This window comes from Typopeltis vanoorti, chromosome 18 (genome assembly GCF_054136105.1).
Source record: "Typopeltis vanoorti isolate ZY-2024b chromosome 18, IOZ_Tvanoo_1.0, whole genome shotgun sequence".
Classification (NCBI taxonomy): domain Eukaryota; kingdom Metazoa; phylum Arthropoda; class Arachnida; order Uropygi; family Thelyphonidae; genus Typopeltis; species Typopeltis vanoorti.
In genome coordinates this window covers 99,095,993-99,110,853 of record NC_143566.1, presented here as the reverse complement: position 1 = coordinate 99,110,853, position 14,861 = coordinate 99,095,993, and the positions used below count along the sequence as shown (strand labels likewise).

General features: G+C 36.8%; 1 protein-coding gene across 1 annotated transcript in view; it reads right to left on the bottom strand.

The window, feature by feature from the left end:
- The window catches only part of LOC150096982 (uncharacterized), a 203,773-nt gene that overhangs the window by 107,974 nt on the left and 80,938 nt on the right, over positions 1 to 14,861 (bottom strand). Inside the window, exon 8 of the mRNA XM_090408360.1 lies at positions 13,025 to 13,137. Coding sequence (XP_090264486.1) covers positions 13,025 to 13,137 — 113 coding nt within the window. The remainder of the gene's footprint in view (positions 1 to 13,024; positions 13,138 to 14,861) is intronic.

Here is a 14,861-nt window from a genome sequence, read left to right as displayed (position 1 = left end):
GTGACTAATGTATCAAGAAACAGTTCAAGAATCAAACCAATTAAGAATCAAATGACAAACGATTCTTGTTCTACTGTGAAGTGAATTTTGGGTTGTTGGCTGTTAAGGTAAGTTGCAAAAGAATCTAAAGTGTCTTACTCATGAGGCCAAATGACAAATACATCATAAAGTGTAACCACACTAAGGGTTTGTAAGTAGATAGCTATTTGGATGTAGTATTTTGTTATCAAAGTGTTCCATATAAATGTTAGCTAAAGGGGGAGAGAGAGAGAACCCATTGCAGTACCATTCATCTGTTTGTAGATTTTTCCTTGCCAAGTAAAGTAACCTGCATATATAATACCTCCCCAAATACACAAGAACAAAACACAGCTATTCCTATTTGATATATCCGAGTTACATCTAAAAAGAGCCAAAATATAAGAAAATATAGCTGCTTACCACATGTCAAGCAACCTTTATCCACTCTCTTAAGAACAAACTCCATCCTTCAGGATATTCTGGAGTGTATGAAGTTCCTTGCACCTTTTGTTTAGATGTTTTCCCTTATCTTTCCTAGCCTGTCTCTGGAAATCTGCACTCAGTTGTCTAACCCTTTCTTTGTTTCACTGAAGTGTCATTTTTCTTCTCTCCTCTGCTATTTGAGTAGCTTCTTCTTCTTCTGACCACCATTTACAATCTTTCTTTCTTGTTGCCTTATTAAGAGTCTTCTTTGCTGTTTCTATGACTGTACATTTTGTTCCTTCTCACAATTCTTGTAATTCTCTTCCTGTCTTCTCCAAACTGTTTAGTTTCTTTCCAATTTCTACTTTAAATGCTTCATTTATAGAATCTAAGTCAAACCTGATACTGTCCTTTTGTTTCTTCTTAGCCCTTAATTTCAATTCAACTTCAGCTATCAATAATTCACAATCTGTCCCACAGTCTGCACCAGGTAGTGTTTTTGCTGCTTGGATAGCACTCTTCCACCTTCTGCTGGCAATAATATAATCATCTGATTTCTGTATTCTCTATTAGGTGAAGTCCATGTGTACAATCTTCTTTTATGTTGTTGAAAGTAAGTGTTTGCAATAAAGAAACATTTTCAACACAAAACTCCAACATCCTTTTTCCTACTTCATTCCTCTAGTCCTAAACCAAATTTTGCAGCGATGCCTTGTTCTTCTTTTTCACCCACTTTTGCATTCCAGTAATATCAAATGAAAATCTGCTGTTTTAAGGATATTTGTGACATAAGACTGAATGATATATGCACGTAAACACAAGAAAGATATTTAATTAACCAAATATTTCGGTCTGGAAATAGCAGACCATCCTCAGTGGTATTACAAGAACAGCTTTAAAAAAATACAAGCTAGCATACTAATAATAGATCGTTAAAAATAGAACATGCTGCGTGATGTTATATCACTAAGTATGAAACGGAATATTTTGAAGTAGAGACATGATTGAAAAAAAAATAATAAAAAAAAATTAAAAAATAAAAAATAATGAGTAATCTTGATTAGACTTTCCCAGATTTTTGATATAGATATACAGTCATTACGATTCAGGTTGGGACGATGGAGCAAGGCCTCCACGCTTTCCTTGAACAAACGTTCAAATCTATAACGGGATATATGCAAGAGGCGAGTCCTTGAAATATTTGGTTAATTAAATATATTTCTTGTGTTTACGTGCATATATCATTCAAATGAAAATCTGTTTTATCAGTACTGTATACTACTTGTTGTAACCTGCTGTCAGCATCTTCTACCTCATCTTCACTTGAACCAGTAGTGGTTGCATACCTGTATGAGTGCAACATTCACTGGATATGCCTTTATTCTGATTAGAATAAAGAAATCAGACGCTGGGTTGTAATCCAAAATGTATTTTCTGTATTCTCTTCTCACTATGAATGTGTTAAATTGGTAGTTTTATATTGTTATTTCGTCAATTTAATCTTATTATACATTAATTTACTGTTTCTTGAATCTATCCTTTTTCTTACTTAAAACTTTATACAATCAAGATCCTACTGGCTGCTCGATTGTTATATCGCTATTTCTCTATATTATATCTTATTCTACCTCTATAATAACTCTCCTTCTAATCTACTGTCGTGCTCCTAAAATACTAATTCAGATTTATTTCCTCTTCGGATATTGGCAAAATTTATATTTTTGCTGCGCCAGCCAATATCCTATAACAGAAGAGACTCTTGTTCAGGAAAATAATTCAAAATTCAAAAGGATACACACAATATTTTATCTCACGCAAGCGCTGTGCAGATTCAGTTAGCAGTCGTAGACCGAATCTCACTTAAGCAATTATATCTAAATTCCTTCCCGCCAAAAAAGGTTCAATTTCATAAGTGGTGGTTTGAATTCGTAATCAGGCATAACTCAGGTATAAGGTACAAAGCATGTTTATTGGAAAGACATAAAACATTTACAGTTATGTAAGTTTAAATACTCAATGGATCAAAATTCACTGTAAGTTAAGGGTTATACTAAAATCACAATGAATCAGAGCAAGTTAAATCCTTCAATTATGAAAGGATAAGATTAGGTTTAAGCATAATACTACTACTATATAATTCCTTTCACAAGTTATTCACAGAATACGCATTGAACACTTTCATTAATAGTCTATCAATAATTATCTTAATTCTAAATTTCATTTAAGCAAGTCTAGCCATTCACAAATTACTGCCTATTAACAACTCTTCTTAGTTCCACAAGGGCTTAGTTAATTCAGTCAAATTCTCACTAAAAGTTCTCTACTAGTGTCCTTTAGTTACAATGCACACAAATTTCTTGTTCTTCTAAACGAATCTTAACATAGAACGAAAACTTTTACATTACCGGATCTTTTCAGATTTCATGCTGCCATCTCATGTAGGACTGGATTACCTTACTGCATATTCTTCGGCTGTCTTTGCGCCTGGCGATGTACTACGCTTTTTTTCTAATCGTTTCCGACTGTTGCGTGCTGTCTACTGCTCCACAGGAAACTTTCTCCAATGGGACTTTCTGCTAAGGCTCGATTCCACATAGGCCGTTATATCGCAATCAGCTCTGCTTGAAAATCTTCAAGCATTCTCAAGAAAAGAACCTGCCGTCCGTCATTACCGTAGTCGACCCACCGCTCTCTCACGAATCCTCCGACAAACTCCCCCTAAAACTCGAATCCCGCACCTGAAGATCAAAAGTCAAAAAGCCCTCTTAAAACGTCGTGCTTCGTCTTTTATTTGCCCTATTCGGGCGCCCTCTATTCAAATGCGGTTTTCACCCACGAACCCCATCGTTCATGCCCCTTGGGTGATCCTACACTCTCCCTAACCTGTCAGGTTACATTATTCTACGTAGGTGCTCTGATGTGATATTTCCGCGTATGTATAGCCTCCATCGCTACGCTCGACTCGTACCGATTATACGCGATTATTCCGGATTACTACTTATAATTTTTCTCAGAATTTTGCAATGTACTAGACAGCTTACTTGGGAATTACAAATAACCTAACAATAACTCTCACTATATGGCAAACATGGACTACACATTATTACAAACCATAAAACAACACTTTATAATTATTAGCCGATGTGCAGATATCTCCTTAATAAGTAGTAACTATCATGTTAAATCCTGAATAAAGAATCTTGTAAAGCTCTCCATTCAGGATCTAACAAATGCTACTCCATTTCTTCAAAGGCCAGAGTAATACATCATGAAATCATCGGTATCAAATTGATCCATTCCTGCCCATCTCAGTTCACTGATTCCTAACATCTTGAGTTCTAATTTCTTTACCAGTTCCAGTTTTCCTCGATACATACTTCTTACATTCCATGTTCCTATTTTATGTAAATCAGTAAAGCAGACGCATCTTCTTCAGAGATTAACTCTATCAGAAGTTGAACTTTAAGAAGGCTTTGATTCAGCTTCATCATTCTTGTTAACTTCATTGGAAGTTCTTCTCTGCTCTCCCCCAGAAGCTATTTCAGTGCCTTCCAACCTCAGTGTCCTATCATCCAGCACTATATCACAACTTAAGCCTCTGTTCATAAGATTTTCTTGGCAAAATATATACCAGAAGTGGTTTGCTGTTACCTTTGTCTGTGTTTGTTTAGCCTAGTAAGACTAAACAAACTGCAAGAGATGAAGAAAAGTAAAACAGGAAAGACTGGTGGGGTGACAGAAGGAGCAAGAAAGAAAGAACGAAAGAAAGAAGAGTAGGGACCAGTCTACAGATAATATAACAGATATACATTATTACATGAAATAAGGCATGGTCCAGCATCAGGTACCACTCCCATACTCACTAAAGTGAATATGGGAGTGGTACATAATGTAATCCATATAGATGATGAATAAGATGCATCCTTGTCTTATCCCTGATTTACATCAAACCACCTTCCTGTATTTTAACTGCTGACTTACAACTTAAATATAGACTATGTATTGCTTTGTATACACAGTCTTTCCATTAATACTGTTTACAACTTCTGAACACCACCACCCTGCCTACAGAATTGCACTAGACTTGTTCTATTAGTGTTGTCGTGCACAGGCAGAATTCATGCGTTTATCAGTAGAGAGATAGAATTATCTACTTATCTAATGTGGTACAGATTAACATTCAGTGGGAAGATTATGAGAACTGTGTAGCTGTAATAGCACTTCACAAGGCTGGAATGTAGCCACCTGTTATTTCAACATGCTAAAATCACTCGAGATCAGCAGGATGTTTGTATCGGACTATCATCATCAAATTCCTGACATGTATCCTCAAGGGGTGAGAATATGATAGTACTACATGAAAAATTTACATTATTACTAACTTCCTATCTACAATTTTCCTCCAAATCAGTCTGTAATTTGTCAAGACTCCAACATTATCAGATCTTATATTTCTATTGTCTAGGGCACTCTGTACCGTATCAATCCACCTACTTGGTCATCTTCTGAATCGTTTTCCTGCCAACCTGGCAGAGAACACTTGCTTTGTTAATCTTTCCTTGCAAATTCTGTTTAAGTGATCATACAACCTGAGATTAGCTCTGCTAACCCATTCCTGGATGCTGACAATGTCTAGTTCTTTCCTAATATCTTCATTTTTAATATCATATTGCCATTGATGCCATCTGTTCATGCCTCTAATCTTTCTAGGGAATCTCATATCTGTGGTCTCTAGTCTTTGATCAAGTGTTTTACTTCTGACCCAGCTCCACGATCCATAAATTAGAACTAGTTTGAAAACGGTCTTGTATACAGCTAATTTAGTGTTCAGACTAATTTCTTTCTTATTCATTTTGATTTTATTCAATATACTTCCTACCATACCATCTTTGTTGATTCTGTTGTCTATTACCATATTTAATTTACCATTCTTCACTAAAAATCATGCCTAAGTAGCTGAAATGTTTTATTTGTTCCACAGGTTCTCCATTCACAACACAGTTGACCTTTTCAACGATTCTACCTATTTTCATTGTCTTTGTCTTTTTATTGCTGACTTTCATAGCATATCTATTACAACAGTTATTCAATTTAGTCAGGGAATCTTGCAAACTTGTAGTAGATTTATCTAAAAGTATAACATCTTTCACATAAAGCAAAGATCATACATCAACATCTCCAATTCTGATATCATGTTTAATACCACTTTCCTTCATAATGTGATCCACACAGATAATGTACATCATTGTCTGACACCAGATTTAACATTAAACCATCTTCCTGTACTTCCTTCAATTCTAACTGCTGACTTACAACTCAAATAAAGACTAAGTATTGCTTGATATATAATGACCCATTGACACCATATAACTGTATTGAATAGCTTCTCTCTTGGCACCTTGTCATATGCCTTTTCCAGATCGACAAAACTTAAATACAGATATTTGTATATTCCCAGGCTCTCGACTATTTGTCGTAAAGTGAAGATCTGATCCTGACAGCCTCTATTTGGCCTGAATCCAGCTTGTTCTTCACCAAGCTTTTCTTCCACAATTCTTCTCAACCATTTCTCAAGTATGCTTGCATAGATCTTGCCAGGAACACTCATTAGGGAAATACCTCTGTAATTCTCACATTCAGTTTTATTTCTCTTTTTATATATGGGTACGATGAGAGCTCTACTCCAATCATCGGGAATTCGTCCCTCTGTCCAGGCTTTCTGAACTATGCAGTGCAGCCACTGTAAGACTTTTATACCACCATACTTCAGCATTTCTGGTCGAATATCATCTACTCCTGCTGCCTTTCCACATTTCAAGCCTTTGATGGCTTTTTCTACTTCAAGTATGGATATGTATTCCTGACTGCTGTTTCATTTAGCAATTTTTCAAAATAATTACTCCATACTTCAAGGATATCTTTTTCTACCATTTTCATGTCACCTTTATCATCTCTAATTCCTTTTACAGCACTCTTTTCTCCATTTCTAAGCTTCTTCAACAACCTCCAGAATATCTTACAACCTTCTTGATATTTATTTTCTATGTTCTTGCCAAAGTCCTTCAATGACTTTTGTTTAGCTAGTTTTACACAGTGTTTAGCTTTCTTACATTTGTCTCTGTATTCTTTAAGAGCACAAGCTGACTTATTTGCAGGAACTTTTGATATGCTTTCTTCTTTTCTTTCACTGCTTCTTAACTTCCTGTGTCCACCATGGTGTTCTGATTTTTCTATTCTTGCAGACAACCTCACCATATACCTGAATCTGGCTGAATCAATCAGGGTTTTCTTCAAAGCTTGCCACTGAATCTCCAAGGTTTGGTTCCTGTTCTCAAACTCTTTCATTTTTCCTTCAATAATCTTTGTGTATTTTAGTCTACAGTTCACATCTGAGAGCTGCTCAACTTTGATTCACATTAAAACTTTCTTACATGTTATTCTTTTCAATATGAAATTCAATTTTTCCTGCTCAAGACTAAATAGTGATCACTTCCAATTTCAAATCCTCTGTACACTCGGGTGTCTTGCACCAGGGAGAAAACATCACTATCAACATAACATAGTCAATGAGACTTTTCTTAATCCTTACCTCTTCTCTCCATGTGAATTTGTGCACATTTTTATGTTGGAACATGGTGTTAGTAATAACCAGTCCATGTCCTGAGCAGAAATCTAACAGGTATTTGCCATTATTATTAGCTTTGCTCTTTTCTCCAAATTTTCCCAAAATAATTTTGTATGTCTGACAATCATTTCCTACTCTGCTATTTAGATCCCCAACAAGGACCAATTTTTCCTTTTTCATTGTGTCAGTTGCTTCCTCTAAAGCATCAAAAAATTCCTCCACTTCTACCTTAGTAGAACCTTCTGTGGGACCATAGGCACAAATAAGTCTCATTGTCCAATTCCCCATTCTGATATTTGCCCACATCACTCTACTTGAGACTGCTTGCTATTCAAGAAGATTAGCCTCGTATTTTGTGTTGAATACTATGGCTACTCCTTCTTTTCCTTGATTGTCATTGCCTGAATATAACTTTTGTATTTATTGCTCAGAAAGATCTCACCAGTTTTTGTATTTTTTGTCTCAGTCACCCCTATTATGTCGATCTGGTACTTATCTAATTCTTCAGCTAGCTCCATTTCTTTGGCATTCAGGCTTCTTATGTTGATAGTACCGATCTTTAACTCTGGTGATGCTGAGTTGGGAGGCGTTTTCAGATTTGTTGCAGTAAATGACTTTTTGCTGTTTGCCCTGATTCCCTGGCGAAAACAATGTGGGGCTTGTTTAACTGGGCGACGCCCCAGCCTGCATGAAATTTTGTCATGTTGTACCACCATTTTGTATATTGGTTTAAGACAATAAGAACACAATTTGGTTGGCTAAATCCCAATTTGCCAGCCCATCCTCGTTCGTTCAGTATCCAGGTAAATACCCAACAGGGTGCACCACTTGAGATTGGACATTAGGTCAGAAGCCCTGGTCAGTTCTTTGCATACCTTTAAAGGCTATGTTGAGGTCTCCTGTCAGTTATACAGCTTTGACCCTTAAGCACCCTATTTTGGACTTTTATCCGTTATAATAATACAGAAGACGTATTTGACTACCAAAGAACAGGTTGACACTGTGTTAGGATGCAACAGCTTGTGAGGGCTAAGAAGGTATGCCTCTGCCATAGTCCTGTGAGAATGCAGAAAGTGATGCTGCAAGAGATTAATGTTTTACAGAAAGCAATGTCATGTGTAGTAACTAATGACCTGGGGTGATAGCCTATCGTTGTTCTACTGGACACTTCCTAACACCACAACTTATGTAGCAGGGGTGATAAAATCAGAGGCACTTCTCCAGTGGTATGATAAAAACAAACAGACAGCTAGCTATCCTCTTCAGAGATGAGAAGATTTTCAACACTGAAGAGTTGTTTAGCTGCCAACACAAATGGGTATGGTTGCATAGCATGTGTCACAGAGCCCAGGATTCAGAGAGGTCATTACCTCGTGTCAGTGATGGGGTGGGGGACATATTAGGAGGATCAAAACTTCTGCCAAAGAGTATCAAAACACTATGCTGAAGCCTGTGGTACAACCCCTGAACAACACCTTGTTTCACGCTAAGCAGCGAACTTTCCAACAGGACTCGTCTCCTGAATGCAAGGCAAGGATCACACAACTGTAGTTTGAGGCAAATATGCCAGACAACAAGTCACCATCTGAATGGCTATCTGAAAATCCTGATTTGAATCCATTAGACTTCAGATATCGGTGAATTGAATACAGTAAAAAGTGCCTTAGAAGATAGAAATATAAGATCTGCTAATGTATAATGTTGGAGTCTTGACAGTCAATCTGTTCCTTGACAGATTGACTGTCAAGATAACAATCAATCTGTTACCTCAATTTTCCTCCAAATCAATCTGTTACCTTGACAGGCAACATATTGATTTGGAGGAAAATTGTAGATAAAATGTTGGTAATGATATAAGTTTTTCATGTAGTACTATCATATCCTGCACACTCCCCTGAAGGTACACATCAGGAATCTGATGATGATGATGATTAAAAAAATTAAACACACAGTCATTGATAGTGTCTGTTGCTGAGATGACGAAACCAAAAAGAAACTTCAAACTCATCAGGACATCCTTTGTTGTATGGACTTCTGTTAGTCTTATTGTAGACTGCATCAGCAAAATTGCAAAGCACCTAAATTACTTTCAGATTTACAGACAACTCCTCTTCATTTCTTAAGAACAGTTCTCATTTCAGAGAAAAGACACCAGATCTTCTTCATTGCAGTAACTAATCTCTTATTCAGCTTAGATATGGTGTTTTTATTCACTAATGTTCTCCTATAACACTGGATGACCTCCAGTAAGATTTCTTCTGCAGATATTGTTAGCCTCTTTGACTTCTTCACATGTTAAAATAAGGTTTTACCAGTAAACTGAAGATACAGTGATGGTAGTCCTCTTTCTCCAACATTTGCTAGCTACTTTGTGGAATGATTTGAACAATGCCTACTGGAGAATATCTCTTTCCTAAACTGTCCTTATGGTACAGGTATGTGGATGATATCCTTGCAGTTTGGCATGGTTCCCTTACAAGGTTTTCAAGAAACATCAAATCCACAGGAACCAAAACTAGTTGACCAAGATATCTGGCTTATAGAATTGTGCACATGAGGAGAAATCAATGTGATCTTAAAAATTTGAAAAACAGATATGTTAGAAATGTACAAGTTGGTAAAATAGGATCTTATACATACAGGTGAGATATTGCACCTTATGGCAGGCTGGAGGGAGAAGCTGGATAATGGAGTGGTTATGAAGCATGTGAAATTTAGATTCTTCTAATGGCATGTAGCAGATTTATGGAATGCATTACCACTAGCTGTATTGAGGTGTGAGACCACTTTTAGTGAATGCTTGCATGAGGAGATAATATAGGTATTCAGGCCATGTGTGACTTAAATACCTACCACAGAATGGGAGAGAATCCTTCCCACAATAAGTCCTTGGACTTGAGAAGAGCTGGCCATAATGTTAATGCATAATATGAAGTCCCATCCGCCAATGCTATTTTATAAGAAATTCATTCTAACAAACTATTAATTTTTGCTTAGGCATCTACAACAGCGAGATTAGGTTATTTTATAGTGTAAGTTTTTTTTTTTTTTTTTTTTCCAGTGAATGCCATTTAGCATAGTATGGATTCTGTAGGGTTTTAGCTGGGACTTTTACTGGTATGTTATAGTGAGCACATTCACTATAGTGAGAACTGACTATTCATCCATCCATTCATCAGTTGGTTCTAACAGGCACTTAAGCTCAAGACTTTCCAACTATTCTTGGCATTCACAACTACAACTTGAGGATAAGGTGTTTAGCCCTATGCCTCCCAGGATGTTCTATGTCTGTAGGTGCTGGTGTTTGTGGGGATGAAAAAACCAAGTTTCCGGGTATCCCCCCCCCCAACGTCATATGAGACTGGCTAACTCACCTTTTGAAAGTTTATTTACCACTTGGTTAGACCATAATAAATTAGTTTAATCCTTTATCCAAGTGTTAGCAAACAAAGTTTGCACCTGAAGGTGCAAACTTTAGGACTTTAGGACTGAGGCAACTCGTAGCAAAGGTGGACTAAGCTCTCATCACTCCTGTCTCAATATCTCCCATAATGCAAAGCACATCTCCTTCCGGATAATGTATAATGCTATGCATTAAGGGAAGGGCCACTACCCAGACCAGTTTTGACCTTTATTGAGGTCTCGTCAGTGGGAACCAGGCCCAGAAGTGGTGATACCAAGGTAGAAGCAATGGAGAGGTCATCTTTACCTAAACGAGTTGCCAAAAGGTGCAAACTTTGTTTGTTAACACTTGGATAAAGGATTAAACTAAATTTATTATAGTCTAACCAAGTGGAAAATAAACTTTCAACATCTTTCTCCGAACCCAAAGTAATTTAATAATAAGGTGGTACACCTTTTGGCAATTCATGTAGGTAAGGATGACCTCTCCATTGCTTCTGCCTTGGTATCACCACTTCTGGGCCTGGCTCCCACTGATGAGACCTCAATAAACAACATCTTTCTCTGAATCCAGAGTAATTTAATAATAAGATGGCAACTCGTATAGGTAAAGATGACCTCTCCATTGTTTCTGCCTTGGTATCACCACTTCTGGGTCTGGCTCCCACTGATGAGACTTCAATAAAGGTCGAAACCGATCTGGGTAGTGGCCTTTCCCTTAATGCATAGCATTATACATATTCTCAAGGAGATGTACTTTGCATTACGAGAGATACTGAGACAGGAGTGATGAGAGCTTGGTCCACCTTTGCTACGAGTTGCCTCAGTCCTGAAGTATCTTCAGGTGCAAACTTTGTTTGCTAACACTTGGATAAAGGATTAAACTAAATTTATTATAACTCACCTTTTGAAGAAAGAGACCAGATAAAGGTTCCTCACATTACTGACAGAAATCGAACCCTGGTCTTTCTGACCAAAGGGCTTCATCTATATAGACTGAGCTATGGAGGCTCAAGAGTTTATTATACGAGGGCTGTTCAATAAGTAATAAGACTAATTTTACTGTCGCAAAACCACTCATCACAATATTAATTTCTGTGGAATAAAGAAATGTTGCTGTCTGTATTAACAAAAGAGGTTGATAGATGGCATATATGGGCTGATGTGCCAGAGTGTCACGTGACTAAACGCAAGCTTGTTTCGGTGTGCCTACAAGCCGTGACCAGTCGTCGAAATGGAAGCGTCCTTGGAACAGCGTTATGCGATTAAATTTTGTGTGCATTTGCAAAAATCGCCATCGGACACTTTTAACATGATACGTGAAGCTTTCCACGATGAAGTAATGTCGAGGGCAAGTGTTTTTTGCTGGCATAAAACTTTTAAGGAAGAAAGGCAAAATGTGGAAGATCTTGAACATGAGGGAAGACCTTCAACGTCCATCACAGAGACAATGATCAACACAGCAGCCATTATCATCAAGGAGGATTGCAGAATTACAGTACGCCAGCTGCATGTTGTCCTGAATATTTTTGTGAGAAGTGTTCACTCAATCATGGCTGAACATTTGGGACTGAAACGTGTTTGCGCCCGATGGATTCCCAAACTCTTGACACCAGAGCAAATGCAGCATCGAGTGAATGTGCGCACAGAATGGAAAGAAAGACTGGAACAAGAAGGCGACAACTTCTTAAAACGCATCATTACAGCAGATGAAGCTTGGTTGTATCACTATGACCCTACAATGAAATAACAAAGCAGTGAATGGAAGCATCTGTCTTTGCCTACCCCTAAGAAAGTCACTGTAAAATCGGCTGGTAAAGTTATCACCATAATGTTTTTTGACTATGAAGGCATTGTTTACCAACATGCTGTAGAACCCGGGAATACTGTAAATGGCTCATACTATACGGATGTTTTACTGACAATGGTACAGCACGTCAAAAGGAAGTGTCCATTGCTGAAGAATGGCTTCTTATTGCACCACGATAATGCAAGGCCACATATTGCTGGTTGTCTAGTGGATGTTTTGCAGAAGAACTACCTACCACACCCTCCATATAGTCCTGATCTCGCACTGTGCGATTTCTGGCTGTTTCCTCAGCTCAAGAAACCACTAAGAGGCCGCCATTTCGAAAGCAACAAAGCGTGTGTAAAAGCTGCGGAGGCAGTTTTGAAAGAACTCTCAAAAAGCGGACTTTCACATGTGTTTAAGAAGTGGACACAATGTTGGGACAAATGCATCGCATCTCACGGTAGTTACTTCGAAAAAGACCATGTAAATGATGACGATTAAAGGTAATCTGTTTTCTGTATAAATATAGTCTTATAACTTATTGAACAGCCTCCATACATGAATTTATTTCCCATTCCCGAGAGTAAGAATGACTATTTACTACATGTTCCTTCTGTTCACCTTTATAATTTAAAACAGTTACTTATATTTCATCTTTCTAGAGGCTAAAGTGTTACTGGTACAAATAATTTGGAAACTGTAAAAATTATACATTCCACTTTAGCTTTATAATAATTTCCTTATAACAACAAATATCTTACCATTCTTTCATTTGACTTATTTCATTTTGATGAAAAATCTTGAACTGTTTCCATAGTTCTCTGTTTTCCTCTATTATTTCTTTTATTTTCTTATCAAGAGTCTGGAATTCTTCCTGTTTAAGAATACCATATACTTTCATAACTACAAATACTACCAAACAAAAAAAAACATTCATTCAAGTATTCTGTTATATGATATCTAATAAGGATAACAAAATCTATAGGGAAAAAAAAAATGCACATTCACATAAAGGCTAAATAATTCAAAATCCTTTTTAGTTACATTTCATCTTATTTTTTTGTAATAGTTAAATTCTGGTCACTTTAGCTTAAATTTGTCTGCTCAATAAGATGTTGGATTTTCATTATTATTAAAATGACACCTTGATGAAGTCCAAGAACTAATCATAAGACCACAGAACTCACCAACTACGCTACTTAATCTACACACACACACACACACCATCTATTGCCTACTAATAATATTTCTGTCCATTAATTGTGTGTTCTGTGGATTATTTGCTTATATGCTGAATGAAAATGCTACCATGACATGGAATTAAGGCTAACTCACTTTCAATCAAAAAAGACTATGTAAAGATTTCTCTCAATATGATGAGAACCAAACTCAATTCTTTTCCAATTGAAGAGTGCACTGTCCCATCATTCTTCCATATACACCATGGAGGCTCTTTACAAGGGGGGGGGAGGAAAAAAAGCCATTAATTAAAGTACACAGAATAGGGAACCTCATTGTACATGAAAGTTGAATTGATGGCCAAGGGCAAGAAGCCAAATCCAATTTCAATTACCTAAGATTGATGAAAAAAACTGAGAAGTGCATTCAGTTTTCCCAGTCTTCTTTTTTCTTAATATATCCCAATTCATGCGGTTCATAATTTAGATGCATTTATATAATATGGGTGAAAAAGAAGAAGATATAATCTATTTATCTATCAAGCTTCAGGTGGTGATAATAATATTTAAAATGTTTTCAATTTAATCTAATATTTAAAATTTTACAAAAAAAAAGTATCAAGAAATTGTAATGAAAGCCTAATGAAAAAGCCAAAAAAATGATTTGGCTTATTAATGTGTGACTACAAAGTTGAGTTGTTCTCATTGCTGTATATACTGATCTCCCTAAAGTGCCTTACCTCCCTATTCACTGCATCTTTAGCTAAAAAAGTGCATCTTGGAAGGATCATATCCTCTTCCATTAAAACTTCAGCAGACTTTAAAAATAAAATACAATATATAACATGCTAGACAGATAATTGGTGGCGGTCTGTTTTGAGATACTATTCTTCTTTACCAAAATTCCTAATGAAGATATTATGTCTCTCATAGACAGTCTTAATCTATTCAGATATATTTCACAATTACAATAATCACATCTACTTTGCTAACATCCATGACATTAACACAAACATAAATGATGTTCACCATCACTTGCAGTCTTCCAGACCAGACATCCTATTCTTGACAGAAACCCAGATTGAAACTCATCTCCTACTATCCACATACAAGACATGTAAAAACTTTTTAAATAGTACACCAACCGGTATAGAGAGCACACTGTGGCTACTGAGCACACCTAGTGACAGGTTTTGACAACAAACTGCCATTTGACCCATTCTGCTATGAGCATTAGTCATCGAGTTACATCTACTGAAGTGAGCATGTGCACAAGCTGTTCACAGAATTGGCTCCTCATCTGCAGTTATATGGCAAAACATCAGACACATCAACGTTGTGTCCCATTCACCCTATTCTCTGGACTTAGCCCTAGCAGATTTTTTCCTGTTTCTCAAACTTAAAACCACTTTGAAAGGAT